This window comes from Siphateles boraxobius, unplaced genomic scaffold, assembly GCF_051911475.1.
Source record: "Siphateles boraxobius isolate OS27281-9 unplaced genomic scaffold, OSU_SipBor_1 31, whole genome shotgun sequence".
In the NCBI taxonomy this organism is placed as follows: Eukaryota; Metazoa; Chordata; class Actinopteri; order Cypriniformes; family Leuciscidae; genus Siphateles; species Siphateles boraxobius.
The window spans coordinates 1370246-1392267 of record NW_027508931.1 but is presented as its reverse complement, the minus strand read 5'-3'; the positions used below and the strand labels follow the sequence as shown (position 1 = coordinate 1392267).

The 22022-nt window shown below is 38.0% G+C and overlaps 3 protein-coding genes across 3 annotated transcripts; all 3 read right to left on the bottom strand.

The window, feature by feature from the left end:
* Positions 1-2267: 2267 nt before the first annotated feature.
* Positions 2268-7450, bottom strand: syt19 (synaptotagmin XIX). The gene is made up of 4 exons (XM_077194036.1): positions 7013-7450; positions 6821-6940; positions 6639-6750; positions 2268-2842 (listed from the first exon to the last, which is right to left on the bottom strand). Exons 1-4 carry the CDS (start codon positions 7448-7450, stop codon positions 2535-2537), a joined length of 978 nt encoding a protein of 325 aa, XP_077050151.1. The 3' UTR covers positions 2268-2534.
* A 2065-nt stretch (positions 7451-9515) lies between these two features.
* Positions 9516-14534, bottom strand: LOC143697036 (C-signal). The gene is made up of 6 exons (XM_077193985.1): positions 14212-14534; positions 13947-13998; positions 11605-11792; positions 11355-11513; positions 10238-10348; positions 9516-10135 (listed from the first exon to the last, which is right to left on the bottom strand). Exons 1-6 carry the CDS (start codon positions 14356-14358, stop codon positions 10022-10024), a joined length of 771 nt encoding a protein of 256 aa, XP_077050100.1. The 5' UTR covers positions 14359-14534; the 3' UTR covers positions 9516-10021.
* A 93-nt stretch (positions 14535-14627) lies between these two features.
* Positions 14628-21381, bottom strand: got2a (glutamic-oxaloacetic transaminase 2a, mitochondrial). Its single transcript, XM_077248854.1, has 10 exons — positions 21184-21381; positions 19178-19334; positions 18823-18951; positions 18669-18728; positions 17597-17758; positions 17278-17382; positions 16918-17068; positions 16332-16497; positions 16096-16246; positions 14628-16003 (listed from the first exon to the last, which is right to left on the bottom strand). Exons 1-10 carry the CDS (start codon positions 21264-21266, stop codon positions 15881-15883), a joined length of 1287 nt encoding a protein of 428 aa, XP_077104969.1. The 5' UTR covers positions 21267-21381; the 3' UTR covers positions 14628-15880.
* Positions 21382-22022: the final 641 nt, after the last annotated feature.

The following is a 22022-nucleotide window of genomic DNA, read 5'->3' as shown; positions in this document are numbered from 1 at the left end:
ATGATCAAGCCTCCTCAAGATGAGTTTTAGCAGGGAGCCAGTGCTTCAGTGGGCTGGGAATGATGGGTGATACATGTGCAACTTTTGCAGCAGAAATCCATCTGTGAGAAGTCTTTCATTACAGACACATTCCTTATGGAGATAGATGAGGGGTAACAGTTTACTGTCAAATGAATATTTCAAATTGCATCGCACTCTTGCTGACTCACATTTATCCTGATGTGCTGATTTGTCTGTTTTATAATTTTTCAAATAACTATAATACTTTTTAAGTGATAATCTATTAGAATTGTGGGTGGGGCATTAGTATGAAGATATGATTGGGTCAAAACAACAGATAAGCGTCATTATTGTAATGGTGTTAGAGAGCCATCTTGTGGATATCTTGTGTGTGTGTGTGTGTGCGCGCGCGTGCGTGCGTGCCTGTGTGTGTGCGTGCCTGCCTGCGTGTGTGCGCGCGTGCGTGCGTGCGTGAGAGAGAGAGAGAGAGAGAGAGAGAGAGAGAGAGAGAGAGAGAGAGAGAGAGTGTGTGTGTGTGTGTGTGTACAGGTTTATATTACATTGTGAGGACCAAATTAGGGTTAGTGTAAGGGGACAGAATATACAGTTTGTTCAGTGTAAAAACCATTACTTCTATGGAGAGTGTGTGTAACACTGTATTGACTGCTTTATCTGTAAAAAAAATAAAAAAAATAAAAAAAAATAAAAAATATATGAAAGCTTAAAGTGAAGGGCTCATTGTTTCAAGGACATCATTTTTCACATCATTTGAATTTCTATGTTAATTTTGCATTATTTTCACACTTAAAACATTGCTTTGGTAATTATTTTGCACCATTGTCCTCTTTTGTTCAAAGAAGTAAACCTTCAAAATAAATCTGTCCCAAGTTATCAGCATTAAGAGACTGTTTTATAACACATGTAATTGTTCGGAAAATACTTGTTTAAATGTTTTGGTTCAACTCACCATTGCCTTTAACTTGCACAGAATTGTTTTGAATTTTGTTTTATTTGTCACTTTCAGGAGGTTGTACTTATTTTTGCAACACTATCACTTTGATTAGAAAATCTTATTTCCCTAATAATATTGACATGCTACACACACACACACACACGCACGCACACACGCACGCACGCACACACACACACACACACACCTCATCGTTTCTTAATTACTTATAAATCCAAGTTTTAAAAACTTTCTTGTCTTAATAGCTTTTTAAATACCAAGAGACAGTATCAGTGAAGAACATTCTGCACATTTAAATAATGAAATATGAGATGAAAAAAATATCACTTTTCAACTAATTTTATGGTGCATCTTTTCCAAACAAGCTGTATTTTTGACAAATCACAGAGGTGGACAAGGTACACAACTTCCTTACTTGAGTGAAAGTACACTACTGGTCAAATATTACTCCGTTACAAGTAAAAGTTGTAAAGAGCGATTTTTACTTAAGTAAAAGTACAGAAGTACTCGTTTTTAAAAGTACTTTATTAGCAAAAGTAAAAATTATATGTCAAAGCATTGTTTTATTATTGTTGCATTGGTGTATGTAATACTTACAGTACCTTATGCCTCTGAATCTATGCCTGCCTACCCTCATATCAATATCAAATTTATTTCTAGAACACAGTTCTAGTAGTGGAATTGAATGTGAGATTGAATAAGTGCACTCAATAACGGAGTCGGACACACAAATGGCCAACATTTGCATTTAGAAGACCAAACCCAACGTTGAAAATGAAAATCAGGTTGATGTCAGAATCCAACATTAAATTGATGTTAATCTCCAACGTTGGACAGACGTTGTATTGTGGTTGAAAATGAAAATCAGGTTGACGTCAGAAACCAACATCAGTCGAGTTCTGACGTCAACCCGACTTTCATTTCCAACTAAAATGCAACCTCTGCAACCAAAATCATCCCCTGACTGACGTTACTACTTTCTACTGAAAGGACCTTGACAGATAGTTGAGTAAAAAGTACGATATTTGTCTTTCAAATGTAGTGAAGGTAAAGTAAAACGTTTACAGAAAAAATATTACTGAAGTAAAGTACAGATTAATAACTGTACTTAAGTACAGTACTCAAGTAAATGAATTTAGTTCCTGTCCACCTCTGGCTGCATTTAAATGTGTGCCCACTATAGAGTATGCACCCCTATAAAGACAATGGTGTCAGTCCTGTTATTCCAAACATGTTCAAAATGTCCATCGCAGAACGTCACCAAACACAATTCATAATTTGAGATGTGGTGGATATGTTCGTGACTTTATTATTTTTATTAAATTATAAAAATGATGCATATATCTCTTCATATGGTTAGTTGAAAGATAAATACGAGTGGTGAGGGTGTGAAAGAGTTGCAAAAGTATCCAGAGATATTAAAAAACCCACAAATAACAATCCTTCAGCGCTTTTTATCCCTGACAGTGCACGTTGTTTCCTCATTCCAACCTGAAAACACACACCAAAGTCGGAAGTTCGACCTCCCACCTCGGGAAATGTGACCATGTGTGTGCGTCAATATTCAGATGAAGATTAAATGCCATTTAGCGATTGGCTGTCGTAGTGATTGCATCATCAGCTTCCAGTGCGGATTCTCTGAGGTCTTGTCCTTTTTGAGGTGGATGGTACCAATCAAGCGCTTGGAGGACTTTTTTGAAGGCTGAAGTTCAAAAACAGACACTATAATGGAGCACTCTCTTATATGTTGATCTGGCAACACAAAGGTCAGGACCTCATTAAACACAGTCACCTCCCAGCACATCTTCTGTGTTGTCCTCTGATGTCGAAGTTTGCATTGGTTGCAGATGATGCTGATTCTGGCATAGAGAGCTGTGAGTACAATGAACAAACACCTTACAATAATTGAAAGTAATTTTACAGCATTTATTGAGCGTGGTTTATGTTCAATTGTAAATATACCTTTGTTTGTTGTTAGTTCACAATGTATAAAGGAATATATTAAACTCCTAATTTTTGGTAATCAGAAAGGATTGCATCCTCAAGGCAGGTGGAGACAAATGACTAGTGCTCCATCCAAAATTGCATAGTTCCCTACTATATAGTAGGCGAAAAACAGTATGCGACAAAAGAAGTATGTCCAAATTCACAATACTCATAAAAGAGCCGGCAAAAAGTACCCGGATGACTTACTACTTCCGGCGGGAAGTAGTTTTTTTGCTAAAAAAAACTGAATCAGTCAGGAATGAAACGTCTCGGTTACTGACGTAACCTTGGTTCCCTGAGAGTAGGGAATGAGTATTGCGTAAGTTAACCTACGCTATGGGAAATCTCCTTTTCTCAAGAATATTGAAAGTCAAATTTTTAAAAACGCAGCTGCATAGCAGACATATAGCTGAGCGTCTAGAGCGCTCATTGGATGCTCTGCGACAACTGCACGAACCTATAGCGAGTCGGCTAGGATGTGCGAACCAATCAGGTCGCTTCACGCCAGTGAGCGTCAGAGCCCACCAGTATGGGCATGGCTTATAGCTATATAAGCCCCCATTTTTGCCATAGAACTCAGGTTAAAACGACTGAAGCGATCCCCTGATCGAAGCACAGTAGCACGGCGGGTTTAGCACTACTCGTTCCCCACTCTCAGGGAACCGAGGATACGTTAGTAACCGAGACATTCCCTTTCGAGAGGCCACTCGTATTGCGTAAGTTAGCTTACCAACTTGTGTAGCTTAACAACTTCGCCCCATACTATAGCCTAGGGCCAAGCACCTGAGGCTCATAGAAGAGTAAAGTTACGAGTCCTAACATAGGCCAGATCAGTAATGAGCCTCATATAGGGAAAATATAGGAATGGGCCTTATAAAGGGCCAGCTCCTTCTTATATGGTATATAGAACTGTAGTTCATGTCCACCCAGGACCAGACAGACGTCGGGCCTTATAGTTGTGGAAAATGTGCTAAAAACACCCTCGCTTGTAAAGCGGGAACTTCCATCAAATAAAACCTCACAAATGTGAACGGTGAGGCCCAGCCGGCCGCCGCACAAATATCTTCAATTGGTATTTCACTCGACCATGCCCATGACGAGGCCATGCCTCTCGTGGCATGAGCTTTGATGCCTATGGGACAACGGAGGCCCTTAGACTAATAAGCCAGCGAGATAGCATCAACTATCCAACGTGACAGTCTCTGCTTCGTGACCCGGATACCTTTGGTGCGGCCGTCGAAGCATGCGAAGAGCTGTTCTGACTGCCTAAAGGGGGCATAACGCTTCAAATAGACTCTGAGAGCCCTCACAGGGCAGAGTAGATTCACGTCTCTTTCGTCTTCTGATGAGGGAAGAGCTGACAGCGAAATGACCTGCGCTCTGAACGGAGTAGAGAGCACTTTAGGAACATACCGTTGCCTTGGCTTAAGGACGTCTCTGGAGTCGTTGGGCCCGAATTCAAGGCAGGAAGCGCTCACTGAGAGTGCTTGCAAATCACCCACTCGCTTGACTGATGTCAGTGCTAGCAAGAGAGCGGTTTTGAGTGAAAGAGGCTTCAGGTCAGCAGACTGAAGCGGCTCGAAAGGGTCCTCCAGGACCGTGGGGAGGTCCCAAATAGGTAAAGAGGGGGGTCGAGGCGGGTTTAGCCTTCTGGCATCCTTGCGGAAGCACACGACTAGGTCGTTTCTTCCCAGTGATTGCCTGGCCACGTGAGTGTGAAGTGCTGCTATGGCCGCCACATATACTTTGAGCGTGGAGGGGGTGCAACCTGCGTCCACAAGCTCTTGTAGAAAGGAAAGTACCCTTGTCACTCCACAGGAGTAGGGGTCCAGGTTCCGTGCTGCGCACCAGCCGGATAACACTAACCATTTTAGAGCATAAAGACGCCTGGTTGAAGGTGCTCTTGCTTCAGTAATGGTATTTAGCACCCTATCCGGAAGGTTCCCGGATACCCGTTGAGGGGCCATACATGGAGGGCCCACAAGTCAGGATGGGGTGAGGAGTCTCTCCTCAGCGGTATCGGCCATGGGGCTGATTCCAGCTGCCGAGTCAACTCGGAGAAACATAGCTCCAGTTCCTCCGGGGCGGGGCAATCAAGAGCACTGCACACTTGCTCTCCCTGATCCGTTCGATGATCTGAGGTAGCATCGTGAAGGGCAGTTCTGGGCCAGCGCGTCCCTGTCTTTGGAAAAAAATGCTTGGCAACAAGCGTTGCCTTCTGAGGCGAAGAGGTCGACCTCTGCCTAGCCAAAGATGCTCCATACCAGCTGAACCATTTGCGGGTGAAGAGACCATTCCCCCGGGGGACATTGTCTCTGGATAGCATATCCACACCCAGGTTCAGAATACCTGGCACGTGCGCAGGTTCAGCTGAGCCCATAGCAAGAGGTGTTTGTGGCCATGGTGTCCAAGTTGCTCGACCTGAGCTCACCTTGGCGATTTATAAAAGAAACCACTGACATGTTGTCTGACCGGACCAAGACGTGGGGACCTTTTATATTTGGGAGGAAAGCTATTAGTGATAGAGCGACCGCTCTCATCTCTAGACAGTTTATGTGTAGACGCCTCTCGGGGCTCGACCAAAGGCCGGAGATGGGCCTGCCCTCGTATAGGGTCCCCCAACCTCTGTTGGAAGCATCTGTCGAGATCACTTTCCTCTTCGAAATCACGCCCATATTCACGCCGGACTGATACCAGTCAGCTGCTTTCCAAGGCCATGGTTCACTTTGATGCGTAAGTGTCCAGATCGCCACGCGTGAACGGGTACACAGGATTTCAGCTTGTGCTGGAGGGGACTCATATACAGTAGACCCATCTGGAGTACTGATGATACTGAGGCCATACATCCTCTGAAATCTCTTGAGAGGCGCGCAAGCACCTGCTCTGAACGATGCCGCTAGACGCCCGATGCTGAGCGCGTGCTCTGACGTCAGCTGCGCTCTCATCTGTACAGAATAAATGACTGTTCCCAGAAAAGAAATACTCTGGCTAGGAGACAGTACGCTTTTTGAAGCATTGATCCTGAGACCTAGGCATTCTAGATGGCTGAGGAGCCAGGATCTGTGAGTTCTTAACTGCGCCTCCAAACGGGGCTATAACCAGCCAATCGTCGAGGTAGTTCAACACTCGCACTCTCTGTTGTCTCAGGGGGGTGAGAGCTGCGTCCATGCACTTCATAAACGTAAGGGGTGCTAGGGATAGACCGAATGGTAGGACTGTGTACTGAATAAGTTCAGGTTGAAGTATGGTCACTCTTCGGCAGGAACTCGACTCACGTACAGCCGTTACCGGAAACCAGTGATTATAGTTATGAAGTTATACATTTTAACATAAAAATTTTCTTTCAAAAACACATCGCTTCGCTTCAGAAGACCTTTTTTTAACCCCTGGAGCCGCATGGATTACATTTATGATGGATGGATGTGTTTTTTGGGCTTCAAAATCTATGGTACATAGAGTTTATAAAGCCATTATAAAGCTTGGAAGACCCAGGATATTTTTTTACATAACTCCAAATGTGTTTGGCTGAAAGAAGAAAGACATCTAGGCTGGCTTGAGGGTGAGTAAATGATGCGATCATTTTCATTTTGGGGTGAACTAACCCTTTAAGTGCATTCAATTCCAAATGCGTTTCAACATCTACGTTATTGTATAATTTAACATTTAATTGATTATTCCTCACCTCTCTCAGTTTTATTTGAATGACAGACTGTGCGGATCTTCAACATTCCCACCTCCAGCCTCTGAGATGTAGGCAAGTATTTCAGAGAGAGCAGCGCCTCACCAACCATGTCCTGCACAGAAAATGGAGCGGTTGTTCCTCATCTCATAATTCCGAATGTGTTGTGCTGGGATTACACTTACTTTCTTGGGGACTTGCAGATCCTGTCTCAACTCCAGTGGATATGACATCTTCAGACTGTTCAGATGAACACGAGCCTCTCCCAGAATTACATGTCTTGAGTATTTATCAAAGTCCCTAACCTAAAAGAAATGATCTAAAAATGAATTATTGCGTCATGGGCATGTCTTTGCTAAATAAGCTTGTTAACATACCTCAAATCTGACAGTGACTCTTGATACTTCCTCCTCAGCCAGAGAACAAGAGAACTGATCTCCAAACACAGGACAGCAGCTCTTCTTCACTAGACGCGTTTGCCACTCGTCCAGCACACTGTGCAGTGGACATTGCTCCTCATCTTCTTTCTCTGCCCACATTAACCTCACCCAAACAAAAGGGTCCACACTGTGACTGAAGTCTCGGACAGCCAGATCTTGGGCGTCCAGTACCGTCACCACCAGTCTGGACTGCAGCTGATCATAGAACAGTGAAAATCGCAGAGATCCTTGGATGTGCTCCTCTTCAAGATCAGTCATGCTATCCAGGTCTAAACTACTGCCCAGGTTGGTGCAAGAGGTGCCAGGGGACAGTCGGTGGCTCAGTTCCTCATAATGAACCTCCATCTGATGGACAGAGTGTGTATCTGGTCTCATTTTCTAGCATAGTCTCTAATTGGATGTTTAGAAATACAGACATACTTTTTGGCAACCAAAGCAAAGCATCTGCAAAACGTGTTTTTCATTTATTTTGTTTGATCTAAGTCAGAGCAAGCAGAAACTATGGAAGCAAACACAGTATAAGTGGTTGCATTCCAAGGTATGAAGATAATGATGGTTTATGTAAATGAATCTTACCTCAGAGTCTTGTGTTTGTGTAGCATACTGAAAACCTCCGCTTTTAGCTGACGGGCCGTCTGCTGACAAAATATTCACTGGAATCAAATAGATGTTGATAGATATTCTGCATAAACCCTGTTAGCTTTGCATGTACTGTGAGTGTATGTATATATATATATATATATATATATATAGATAGATAGATAGATAGATAGATAGATAGATAGATAGATAGATAGATAGATAGATAGATAGATAGATAGATAGATAAAAATGCAGTAAAAACAGTAACATTACAATTTAAAATAACTATTCTAAAATTGAAAATGTAATGCATTTTATTCTTGTGATGACAAAGCGAATTTTCTCTTCAGTGTCAGATGATCCTTCAGAAATCATTCTAATATGCTGATTTGTTGCTCAGCTCTATGCTGATTTGTTGCTCAAGAAACATTTCTTAATATCACTATTTTTGTGAAAACCGTGTCTGCGATCACTTTTTTCATGATTCTTTGAATATAAGTTAAAAAAGAACATCACTTGTTTGAAATTAAAATCTTTTGTGACATTAGAAATATCTTTACTGTCAATTTTGTACAATTTAATGCATGTATTCTGCATAACTGTATTAATTTCTCTCAGAAACAAAAAAGAAATCTTGGTGACCCCAAAATGTTGTATTCTACTGTAGTGTAGATAATGAATTATATACAGTACATCTTATACAATACTGTGCATCTATGCTACATATGTTGAATGCTTATCTAAAACTAAAACTGTTAACAGTAATAAAGAACTAATCTTGTGCAATATTAGGTCAAATATAAAGGTCAATAAAATAATTAGCATGAAAACTTACCGGCTCTTTGTAAAACAGGAAACCGTTTAAAGTAGCGGTAAATCTGCCACATCAAAAGACAGAGGGCTATAAGGAATAGGACAGCAGATATGCCTAAAATACTATACTCCACTTCCTCTGAGAATAGCAGTGGGATTTCTCCAAAGGACAGAATCAAAGTGGTAAAGAAAACCATGTCTTTCTGCCATGTACAGCTCTGGAAATGAAGGACACAAAGTTACTAATGCTGAGTTTATTTATATCAGTTGTTATACATACATGTATTCAAGAATCAGATTTATGTTATATACTGTTCACACACTGTCTTATATTATACTATATAAAGTATATACTACATAGAGTATTTAGACATGTCTATTTTGAGATGCTTTCCAGGGAATGCCAGAGGTGGATCATTGAAGGTTTCTGTGTAAAAAGGAAGGAACTAATAAAGAACCAAAGCCTACCTTTTTAAGCTTTAATTGTCCTCCATTAGTTCCATTTGACAAATAAACTACTGCCGGAGTGTATCCATATTCAAACGCAGTTGACAGTGATCAGCTGACAGGTGATCAGCAAACACAGAGGCAAACCTGTTTGAGCACTTGTACATTCAGTTCTTATTAAACAGGCTTCATCTGCACTCCCTTAACCAATCTATCACTGAAATATAAGATGGAGACCATGTGTTTCAATGGCAATTACCTATTCTTTACTACTCCACTATGCAAATTCAATGGCCAGTTTATCACTGCCTTGTATCCAAATAGCCAAGGCTTGTGAGATGAGATAATTGCTCATGAAAAAGAGTGTCAATGTTGCACAGTAGATGGGAGGACTTCCATTTGCCTTTTAGAAAAAAATAATACGCATAGAAATATCATAATCTATATGAAAAATTTTAGATGATTTATTACTAAAATAAATCATGCACTATGTAATGAAATATAGCTAAACCTAAGCCGTTTATTTGCTTGAAAGGCTATATGTGTGCATAAGAAAACAGTTACGTCAGTTACGAAAAGTAAATCAGAAAATTCTAAATTTGTTTCTGAATACAGCTTTATTCATACATGTGCAGTTTTATGATATATAAATGTTAACAAAAATACTTGTTCAACGTCAATACAAACTTTAATATGAAAACCATTCAACAACACATTTTATGTTGCAAAAAAATAAATATTAAATAGCTTTTTTGTCTTTTTCCGAGGACTAAACACAAAAAGCCTGCTGCATTCAGAATTGTGTCTGGCAGTTGCAGGTAAACGAGAATAAGTGTTGAAAAGTTTGTTCATAATTTTACCAGGCAAGATATCATAATTTCAGTGTTTTTAATGCAAAGCTGACAATAATTATTTAATCATGATCCACTCCATTCGCTGTCACATCCACAACATTCAAAATATTAAGTAACTTTTCATAAGCAAGGAAGATTAAAAAAAAACTCTGAACAAGAATGTAGATTATTAAATATGTAAATAAATATACATATGCAGCAAAGCGAAAACACAGCTTCTATTGCTCGCATCTAAAAAACATCTGCAGAATCACCAGGGAAGTTGTTCACCAGTGTAGTGAAGAAATGACCCATGATCCTTTTCAGACAAACCACCAATCACAGACAATACAGAGGAAATGCTTTCTTCAGGGCTCAGTGGTGCCTGTATAGAAAAGAATATAAAGACCATAAGAGTTTATCACTTGTTTTAAATTCGGTTAGCACAATACCAGACAGCAGTGATGAAAAGCTGATCGAGACTCACTTCAGGTCCACCCATATCAGTGCGTACCCAGCCTGGATGCAGAGCCATACACAGGATCCAGTCTGCCTCGAGGTCCACTGCCAAGCATCTGGTGACCATGTTCAGTGCACTCTGATACAAGGCAAATGGACAAGGCAAGTTTATTTATAAAGCACATTTCATTCACTATGGTAATTCAAAGTGCTTTACATAGAAATTAATAAAAATAATCACAAAATAAAAGCAAGGACAATTAAAAAAGTTATAAAAGGAATTAAAAGGGATATAAATATGATACTGTTATAAAAAGAATTTAAGAGAGTAAAGAGATGATACATAGATAAACGTCTCATCGGGCAAAACACTGGTGTATCATATTTCTCACAGCTGCTTGTTTTACTGTGAGATTTTCCCATGTTGATTGTACTGTGTCTATGGTGTTCTTTCGGCGCGCCTAAGTAATAAATACAACTAAGTATCTCAGCCGATATGCTCACAGACATATTATCATATCTTTCAATATGTACAACTGTGCTTCAGCAAAGGAATCAAACGTTCATGCATTTGGAAGACATTTTTATTCAAACTGACAAGTTTTTTTCTAATGGAATATAGCAGTATTTATTATAAATGATTTATCCATTCCCATCATAATTTTTTCTACATTCGTGTACCCCCATAATCTTTAATCAAAATAATTTCCCCTTCCTCCTGCATCGACTTCTCTTACCGGCACGAGGGCAGGACATCCTGTCACTCACATCAGATTGAGAAAAAAAATCAAGTCTCGCCCCACAATTTTTTTCTTATTCGAGAAGTCACAATACAGGGAAGTACAGACTATCGCAACTTTTGGTAGAACTTTATTTTACAGTCCTGTTCCTCATGTACATACTATGTACTTATTATATACCAATTACAATAACTAGGTACTAACCCTGAACCTACCCCTAAAACCTAACCTTAACCCATGTAGTTACCTTATATATTACCAGTACTTTCTTAGATAGGTACACTGTAAGTAAACGTAAATGCATGTACTGTAAAAAAGAAAAAAAAGAGCAGCCCAACTTTTGTTTTCTTTTGACTTTAAAACCTTTACCTTGGCGTTGAACTCCAAAAACACAATTTCACAAACCTTTGATGTTCTGTAGGGATACCATTTGAAAGTGTTGGCACGATCACCCCAGTAGAGCTCAACTGAACCCAGCAGTGATGTCATATTGATGACTGCTGCTCTGTGGATGCCCATCCCGGTTCCCTTTGCAGCTGCTCGCTTCAGCAGTGGGAGCATGGCCTGCATGACAAGTGCGATCAGTAGGTCAGATGTTAGTGATGAGAGTAGATATGTGCATATATTGTGCATATATTCATCCGAGAAATGAAACCTTGGTGATCATCAACGGTGCAACAGAGTTGGTATGGAAGTTTTCCAACATCTTGTCTGCAGTGACTGTCTCTAGGTTTGCTACAACGTTAATTCCAGCATTGTTTATGAGACAGTTGAGACCCTCCTCTTGAACTAGCTGTTCCACCTCAGACGCAGCTCTTTCTATACTCTCTTGACTGATGACATCTAGTAACAGAGATATCCACGATTAATGTAACAGAGTAAACAAACTCTTATTTTTAAATACAGCTTCTTCTAGATCAGTGGTTCATAACTGGTGTCTACAGCAGGGAGAAAAACTATTCAAAATGCAGATGATCAAACTGCAACAGGCCCTTATCCATCAAACCATAAAGAAAAAAATAGTTTCAATTAATTTTATACTAATTGACAGTATAAAAATGTCAATTTCAAGGTAGTTAATGGTGATATCAATGCTTTCATCCTTTGAGGTTTTTTTTTTTTGCACAATAAAAAAATAATAATAATTGTGTTGTGTTAGGTCGCCACCTAATGTTCAATATAAAATCTGGGTCATGAAGCAAACCAAACCAATATTATCTGTCTGCAGTCCCGGAGACTGCATTTTCAGGACCCCACTTCTAGGACCGCATTTCTAAGACCCTAGTTTTTTGTGACAGCGCCACCTACCGAGTCGGAGAACCGCAGTCCCAGGAACGCATTTCCAGGACCCTAGTTTTGGAGGACCGAAAAAAGTGCCACCAATGCAATATTTCCACCCAGTTTTAACTACATTAGAGTGTTTTTTTTCTTTCAAGATTTATTACACCCAAATACTACTTTCTTTATTGCAATTAAACCAGGTTCCTAGGAATGTTGAGAAATTATTGGGTCTAAGTAGCATATAATAACTCAAGTAAAATAAACAAGGAATCATTTTATAGTCTTTTCAGTCACTATGGACCACATTTTCAAGTACAGATGGAAGACAAGGATGACTCTGGGGGTAGATTTAAGATTTTGTATTTTACAAAATAATATAAAACACCTGAACTTGAACACACAAAATATTTTACAAAATAATATATAACTGAAATTGAACACACAAAATATTTTACAAAATAATATATAAAAACTGAAATTGAACACACAAAATATTTTACAAAATAATATATAACCACTGAACTTGAACACACAAAAAAACAAATTTGATCATGACCTGAACCACATAGACAGAACTTCAATGGATGGACAAACACATGGACAACATCATCACTGACTCCTAAGAGAGAGAAAGAGAAGTGATTTAAATAAGGAACATTTAGTTGACCATGTTCTACTCTCTAATTTTAAATTTCATATTTAAAAGATCTTAGTTACCACAGAGTAATGATAATGATAAAAATAATGATATCAATCTCCATACCAATTAATTTTCATAATACAATTATTGCATACTGTTCAAAGATTTGAAAAAAAAAATGATTTTGATGTTCTCGGAACAAAGGTTCTAGAAACACTCATGTCGTTTCTTGAAAAACATTTTTAAGTAAATTTCATATAAATAAATTGACATAAATGTGGCCTAAGCCTAGTGTTTAACCAATTTATTTATTTATCTTTTGTCATACTATTGCCTACCCTGAGCTGTGTCCTTGATAGCACTTCATATAGAGTACAGTATACAGTAAATGACACAATCTAATCTAACACGTGGGATTTCAATTATTATAATGGCCTCTCGGATATGTCTGACTATTAAAATGTCATATGTCTCAACCAACTTTATAAAACCATGTCAAAATGAAGAGACGTACACATAACATGTATTGTGGGTAACGTTAAACAGGCTGACTGTGAGCAGGTGACAGTGAAAACATTAAGATTATTTTAACTGAATTAAAATGGAAAAACAATGAGTAATAAACAAGCTTTCAGAACAAACATGCTACAGTTTATTGTGCTGTAAATAAGTCAACACAGGCTTATCATGCAACAGTTCCGTTAAATGAACGTGCTAACAATTCATTTTCCAGCATTAGAGGCTAATATATGATGGCTATGCATTCAAGACTGTTTAGCAAATCACCAGCACGTTGGCAACGTTAACTTTCCAATGAAATGCATCAAAATTGTTTTTAAAGTTAAACAAATAAAAATTGATTCGCATTTGATACTCACACTCTGAATGTCATTCATCCTCGCTGGTCCTCTAATTCGATAGGTGGCGTTGTCACTAAAAACCTAGGGTCCTAGAAATGCGGTCCTAGAAGTGGGGTCCTGAAAATGCAGCCTCCGTGTCTGCAGGCAGATGCTACTCAACCAAACTGAGAACCACTGTTCTTCACACTCCTTTTAGTTTTAATGTAGGCAACTTACCCAGTTTAATAATGTGTATGTTTTGATACTCTTCTGCCAACCTTTGCAATTCCTATAAAACAAATAGGTCTTTTAAAATATTTTAAAATGATACGACTTTTAACCTAAAATATTAATGTTAAAATGCATGTCGTTTGTACTTGTCAACTGCGCATGTGCATATTCCCACGCAGCTAAAAAGAGGACTGTAAATGATCTAGGGCTGGTTTCTAATGTTTGTATGGAAGGCCTAATGCAAATACTACACTCTCTGCTACGAAATTACCTTGGCTCCATCTGGATCCCGAGCAGTAGCGATAATCTTCCCGGGAGAGAAGCCTCCTGTTACTAGACTCTCAACTATCTGCAGTCCGAGGCCTCGACTGGCTCCGGTGACCATTAAGTTTGAACAGTTTTTAAATGCATTACTCATATTGTCACTTTATTCGAGAACACCAAATTAATTTTCTGTCCAGGCCTCACGAGATAAGTTAGAATAGATGACAGCTTGATGACTAGAATAATCTATAGTCACGTGATCAGGGAATCACCTGTCTCCATGCGTCACCACCGTCTAGTTCCCGTATCTCCGCTTCACCATGTTGACTTATATAAAGTAGCTTTATTATAAAATACGATCATATGACCCACAAAATGTTTTGAACACAGGAATTACTTTAAAAAAAAAATCAAACACATGAGTTTTCGTTTAGCTCACTTTTATTAATTTTATATAGTTCATACAGTATCACTCGTGACATTTCATTTTCGATGAAGAACTTTGGACATTTCATAAATCGCTTAATTTACTTTAGCAACTCAATAATCAGTTATACAAATGTATATATATATTTTCTTAACAGAATTATCCTTACAAACTGCATGTTTACATATTATCACCCACACACAGGATTAAACACGCAAAGCTTTTCTTAAAGCATCGATTAACCACTGAAATATCAGTTACAATATAGGTTTTAAAGTTGGTTTTTATTATAAAATGGATCGATTAATTCGATTTTGCCCACAGATGCACAAACACATTTTTTGAGAAATCAGTTCCAGTTTAATGGCCAGCTAGGATGTGTGAATTCCTAATGATTTATGAAATTATTTTTTTATGTGTTATATCTGTGACAAATGCACAGAATAGCAAGATACATTTATAATAAATTAAGCAAGAACACGTGTAGTGCACTGCAAACACTATGGGCAATCTTATTTTCACTAGTAGAGCGCTGAAATTGCAGGCTACAATACAATACCAATACATGAAATCTTGTTTACTCCTTTCAGTTATTTCTATAACTTTAAACATGTTGTTAATTGATATATCAGCATATTTTGGACCATAAAAACATTGTTATCATGATTTCCTGTATCAGCACTGATAAGCGATATCCTTTAAAGATTGTTTGTTTTATTCTGCCTTAATTTATTCAGGGGCTCACATTCATAGTCATAAATTAAAGGGATAGTTCACCCAAAAATCAAAATTCTGTAATTAATAACTCACCCGCATGTCATTCTAAACCCGTTAGACTTTCGTTCATCTTTGCAACAAAAAATGAAGGTCATTTTAATTAAATCTGAGAGATTTCTGTCCCTCCATTGACAGCTACGCAACTACCATGCTTCAAAAAGTTATCATAATCATAATCCATATGAATTGAACGATTTATTACAAATTTTCTTAAGAGACACATTCACTTATATGAAAAACAGATTAATTTGTTTTCCTAAGATGAACAAAGGTCTTATGGTTTTGGAACAACATGAGGGTGAATGATTGATTTTTCATTTTTGGGTGAACTGTCCTTTACATTAATAATTCCAAATTAAGTGAACTAGAAGTCTACATTAGTTCTATTTCATATCTTGTTCTAAAAGACAGGCAGCAGAGGACTTCATATCATCTAAATTACTTTTTGCTTGCTCTCTGTCTCCTGCCAGCTTCACTTGGTGACGGCGTGGATGGAGTGTGCTAGATATTCCACGTTTGCAGACGTCACACCAGCCACGGAGATCCGCCCATCTTTTGTCATGTATATAGAGAATTCTTTAATCAGACGCTCCACCTGACAAAGACAAGCAGAGAAAAGCCAATGAGAAAAGGCTGAGGCCTTATCAGGCCTTATCCTTACCCAGAATGCACTTTCTCTTGACTTGCCTGCTCCGCTTTGAGTCCCGTGAAGCAGAACATTCCGATCTGGTCAGTGACATGCTGCCAGTTGTGAGTGGAGCCCTCCTTCTTAAGGTTTGAAACAAGCATCTCTCTCATCCTAATGATACGGTTGGCCATGTCTTTCACCTCCACGAGCCTACCAGAAAAACAGTCGAGCCACAGTCTGTAGAGTTCAGTTCTTATCGGCTGTTTTCATGATGGCGATTAATCTCAGGACTCACCATTCTTTGTAGAGTTCGGGTGTGTTGAGGATAGTGGAGGCGATGCGAGCTCCATTCATGGGTGGGTTGGAGTAGATGGGTCGAATGAGAATTTTCAGCTGGGATTCCACACGCTTCGCCTCTTCAGCATCCTTACACACCACCGTGAAGCCCCCTACACGCTCACCTGAAGACGCAAAGGTACCGAGTATTAACTTTAAAATCGAATAATTCTCCACAAATATTTTGTCTAATTTTCCAAATATAACACATCCTTGAATGATAAATTGACTCAAGAATATATCTGTACAGTGTATTTTCTCCTACTACATTGGGAGAATTTTTCAATTGTTTAAGTATAAACAAGTTAAAAAGCAAGGAAAATCACAGGAATAAATTAAATTTTATAATATATTAAAACAGAAAACAGTTCTTTTAAATTGTGATACTATTGCACATTATAACTGTTTTTTTTATTGTATTTTTGATCAAACAAACGCAGCCTTGGTGAGGAGACTTTTGAATTAGGGAATTATTAACTTTTATATAAGTGTAATACAACAGGTAATTAGAAAGGATATGTTTTAACAATATATTTGATGCTCACCATACAGGCCCATGTTCTTTGCAAAAGACTGGGACAGAAGGATGTTGTGCCCCTGCTCAATGAAATAGCGCACAGCCCAAGCGTCACGATCGATGTCGCCACTGGCAAATCCCTGGTAAGCCATGTCAAAGAACACCAGGAGATTTCTTTTCTGTTGAAATGAGAGTGAAGAATCTTATTTTCACTGAAATAGTCATTCATTTGTCACTAAGGACAGTCATTCTTTTATCGACCAAATGGTCAAACATAAAGATAAGGATTTCATTCCAACTATATGTTTCTGTCACTTCAATAGGTAGCTTTTCTGAGACCTGCAGTCAGCTTGATTTTGGACTTTAATTTAACGCCAAAACCAGTTACCTTGATCAGAGCAGCCATCTCTTTCCACTGCTCAGGCTTTGGGTCCACTCCTGTGGGATTATGAGCGCACGCATGCAGAACAATCACACTCTTCTCAGGGATTTTCTGAAAGAGAAATAAATAAATACATACATAAATCTGACAAAGGCTTCCCCCACACTTCATTTATACAAATTCTCCACATATTACGTTATCCAGAATTTCAAAATAAAATTATTCCCTCTTCATTCTTAAGAGGTGGATCAGAAGAAGAGAGCTAAAATGCAATATACAATGCTTATTCCCAATAAAGTACAAGATATAAAACGTTTTTTCTTACTGAAATATCATCCAAGGCTCCTTTAAGGTCAAAGCCAATGGTTTTGGGGTCGTAGTAGGTGTAAGCATTTAGCTGCATGCCCGCATCTCTGAAGATAGGGGTGTGGTTTCCCCAGGAGGGTTTAGGCAGGTACACATCCCGGGACACGTTATGGAATCGTGACTAGCCAAGAAGAAGTGATGTGAGTACTTGTTATTTGAACTACCTTTACAACCAATAACCAGAAATTAAAATAGTCAACAGTAAAAACCCATTTTTTGTAGCCTTGGTTAACAAAAACAATCAGGCCTAACATCGCATTACAAATTCAAATTAAAAGCACAAAAATATATGAAAGAATGAAAAACTATTAGCTACTAGACTGTGCCCTTCAATTCATTGATGAAGCGGTGAACAACTCGTCCCATGAAGCATTGGGAATGAGATAAATAAATCAAAAACAAATACAATATACACTACCGTTCACTACCATTTGTTTTTAGAAAGTAAAACAAAATTTATGTATGATATTGATCAAAATGTTGTAGCAGTACATTTAATATATATATTAAGAAATCATGAACAAAATGTGTAAGTTTTCACAAAAATATTAAGCAGCACAACTGTTTTCAACTGTGATAATAATACCAAATGTTTCTTGGGCACCAAATCAGCATATTAGAGTGATTTCTGAAGCATCATTCAGCTGAAAATTCAGCTTTCCATCACATGAATAAATTACATTTTTAAAATGTATAGAACAGAAAACATTTATTTTATATTGCAAAAATATTTCACAATATTACTGTTTTTACTATATTTTTGATCAAAAAAATAAATAAATACAGCCTTGTTGAGAAGAAGAGACTTCGTTCAAAAACATGGAAAAAAATCTTACCAAGCCCAGACTTTTAAATGGTAGTGTAAAATTTGGAAAGTAAATTTTTTTAATCATACTTAGTATTTGTTTCTAAAGGTTTATGAGCATACGAAGGAATAGGATGGGTCACTTCTGTTGTGCTCTATGACAGCCACATATAAAACAAAAAGAATATATTATGAAATCCTTACAAACCACAGTTTAACTACATACCAAAAAGTTGGCACCAATACGTAGAGATCCAGTTCCTGAGATAGTCTGGACAGTGATGCTCTGCGTGCAAAAAGAACTGGGAATTAATAATCACATCTAATAATTTAATAAGCAAAATACTTCCTTTTAAAATGCATTGCTTTAAAGTACTCACTCTTCCACTCTTTAAGACCTCATTATCAGGTCCAAGAGCCAGCTGAGCGCAGGCCTTTGAAAAGTCTGCCAACCCTCCAATAGGGAGGTACTCTTTATCCAACTTCTTAGCAGCAATCTGGGCCTCAGCCTGACAATACCAAATTCTGTCATTTGTTTTGTGCAGGGATTAGAATATTAAAACTTTATTTGGCTGATTAGATGTTGATAGAATTACGGACAATTGCTATTTTAAATGTAGGTCAGCTATATAACAAAAAGCATTTTAGAAGACAAACCAGGCCAGAGTGATTCTGGGAAATCTCACAAAATCATAGCATATCATAACGTATGCCAATTGTTACATTATGACGAACCTTTCGAACACAGTTGAGGACAAACGGCTTGCCCTGATCGTCTCTATAAGCTCCTACACCGAGGTTCATCTTTTTTGGGTTGGTGTCACGCTTGAACGCCTCTGTGACACCCAGGATGGGATCAGGGGGTCCCATCTGTACCTCAGTCCACCATGAGCTGTGAAAAAAGAATACTTTTAGGTTAACTATTGAGTGCAAGTACGCTGCTCCAGACAAATTGTTATGACTGTGTTGTCATAGGAAAATTTATATTAAAAGTTAAATTGTAAATTGTTTAATACTTTTGGCAGTAAGGCCAAACACTTTTATAGCTGTGAACACCAAAGAATTTAGAGCAGTGCAGAAGACTGAAATTCAAACATCCCTAATAATTAAATACATACCACCTTCTCTTTTCACTGGGCTGAAAACTACTTTGTATATACATTAGGGAAAATATAAAAATCTACCCATTCTTTGAACGTCTCATTCAAAATTCTCCAAGATGGATACATTTATCATAAGCTGATTATCATTACAGAGCTTTAGTTCTTGCTAAACTGGAAGGAAGTCATTAACAGCTTGAACTAGACTGCTAAACTCCGCTAATAAGACTTCATGTCTGAACGTTAACAGTAGAGGAACTTTTAAACTCCAAGTTTAAGAACATTGCATGGCTGTATTTGTTCTGATGGATGCTTGGCACAGTTTCAGAATGGCCATGTCATTCTAAATAAAGATTCTGCTAGCTTGCCCAGACAAACAGTAGGTGTAAAATGGGAGTATATTTCCAATCCAAACCCAACCCACATAAAGTGTTGTAATCCAATGAAAAGAGGTGAACCACACCCCACCCTCTGTATCAGAACCAATCATTTGTCAGACTCACATACTGCCCTTTTCAACCCAGCTCTGAATGTCAGTCATTTGTACCAATCAGCAACTAGAACTACAATAAAAACCATACTATGTGCACTGTTGCTGTACTCTCAGCTTTTGAATTTAAGACATACTGCTACTTTTTTATCCTCAATAACAATCAAAATCCTTAGTGTAGAACATTAATTAATTACAATAATGTAATGTTTAAAGGACATATGGGGTTTTATGTGGAAGCATTCCTGTCTCTGACTTAGCGCGGACTGTAGTGATTGGCCCAATTTGAGGAAGTAAGGCGTAAAGCCATTACATGTTCCTTTTATGTTCCTACTGAAGTCACAGATAATGTATATAGCATATAATTAAGTAAACCCAAAGCTGACAGACAAATAACAAAAAGTTATAGAGAAAAATAAATAGGCAAGTAAATAAAATAAGATATAAAAATAAAGCAAATATATAAGCAGATAAAAAAAAGTAAATTAATAAAGTTATGCATTACGTTCCTAAAAATTATAAGTTCCCTTCTAGCAGACACATTAATAAATAAATAATAAAGTTAGAACGAAGATAAAACACAAGTAGATAAAATAAATGAAAAATGAAAACGTTTTGCAGTTAAAAAAACCTGCAGCTTTAATACTTTATCAGAAACAGCAGTAAAAGAAAATAAGTTTTTATAGGGAGGCTGTTTTTTCATCTCAATCATGCTATAATGCCATTAAATAGACAGAAAATATAACCTTGGGTCAGACAGTATTAGCAAGCTAGGCCTGGCTGAACCTGATATATCACTAATGTAATGTCATTATGAACACTTAACATGAAAAATCTCGACTGTGTTGATCTCATTAACTCTGATCGCTTGTTAAAGCCCTATTAGTGACATTATATTATAACTTCTGACACTGACAGTCGACATATATGAAATAGAAATTTCATGTTGAAAGATAAAAAAAAACACTCGGCACACATCAAAAGCATTAATAACTATGTTGAATTATAAGCACAAGGTTGAAGTCTCATGTGTTACAGTAGAGTGGCATACTGTAACTTTCAGTGGTGCTGCTAGTCAGTCCGCTAACTCGCTAGCACAAGCTAACTTGTCAACAGAGTGTTTGCACAAGAAAAATAAAGCCTCAAATTACCTTGCACGGAGCTGTAAGACTGCTAAAACAGGGGCCTGAGCCCCGACATTTGTCAAAATCTTGCTGGATTTCAACAGGGCCATTGCTGGAAGCACAGATGACTTGGAGGAAGACAAACGCACACTGGCTGGGTTAACGTTAATTGAACTTGTGTGCTCTGCATGTGTTGATTATAGCGCCTCCAAGGACATTGCATTGCATTGCTGCTGGAGACAGGAGGTAGTACAGTATATGGGACTCGAAGACTAGCCAGCTACGAGTAACAGGTTTAACAGTTTCCTGTAGTGTACACTGAATTTTTATTATAATTTTGAACAATTTTTCCTCAGAAATTGCAAGTAAATTTCACAAATAATTACAAAGAAATGACAATTAACGTGTCATTTTAAAGTTAAACGTCTGAAATAGTAGTTCATTGTAAAACATAGGCTACTCCAATAACTTATTTTTTTTTTACAGTGTATATGCCTAATTATAGTCTGTGTACTCACTGTATCAAATAGCCTCCATAGGCTACACTGAAGCTACACTTACACTGAATGTGAATAAGCTACTAGCCTATATGACATTTCCATGGTCATTATGTCCAAACAATGGTTCAGTCTTCACGAGATGTGTTGTTTTCAATTTTCCAGACAAATTACAAGAGACTTGAGATGTCCAACGCATCAGAGTGAAGCAATATGCATATTGATATACTAGCTAGTGCAATTATAATAAGTGGCCACTTGGAGTCATTGTTGCTCCACACATTGCAGAACTGTTGAACCCCTCACTATTTAAAGTGCTAATACCAGTGAAAGGCTCACCCCTCTCTCTATAGGCTATATATAGGATAT

Bases quoted from the DNA above. Each gene is read 5' to 3' on its own strand.
- got2a (XM_077248854.1), bottom strand. From the start codon at position 21,266: ATGGCCCTGTTGAAATCCAGCAAGATTTTGACAAATGTCGGGGCTCAG. The intron at 17,069-17,277 runs GTAACTGGTTTT...TCATTTCAACAG, and splicing joins AGATGGCTGCTCTGATCAAG to AAAAGAAATCTCCTGGTGTT. The intron at 16,498-16,917 runs GTGAGCATCAAA...TTGCGTCTTCAG, and splicing joins AAAGAACATGGGCCTGTATG to GTGAGCGTGTAGGGGGCTTC.
- LOC143697036 (XM_077193985.1), bottom strand. From the start codon at position 14,358: ATGAGTAATGCATTTAAAAACTGTTCAAACTTAATGGTCACCGGAGCC. The intron at 13,999-14,211 runs GTAATTTCGTAG...TTTGTTTTATAG, and splicing joins GGGATCCAGATGGAGCCAAG to GAATTGCAAAGGTTGGCAGA. The intron at 10,349-11,354 runs GTTTGTGAAATT...GCCTTGTATCAG, and splicing joins ATCCCTACAGAACATCAAAG to AGTGCACTGAACATGGTCAC.
- syt19 (XM_077194036.1), bottom strand. From the start codon at position 7,450: ATGAGACCAGATACACACTCTGTCCATCAGATGGAGGTTCATTATGAG. The intron at 6,941-7,012 runs GTATGTTAACAA...CATTTCTTTTAG, and splicing joins GAGTCACTGTCAGATTTGAG to GTTAGGGACTTTGATAAATA. The intron at 6,751-6,820 runs GTAAGTGTAATC...TTTTCTGTGCAG, and splicing joins ATCTGCAAGTCCCCAAGAAA to GACATGGTTGGTGAGGCGCT.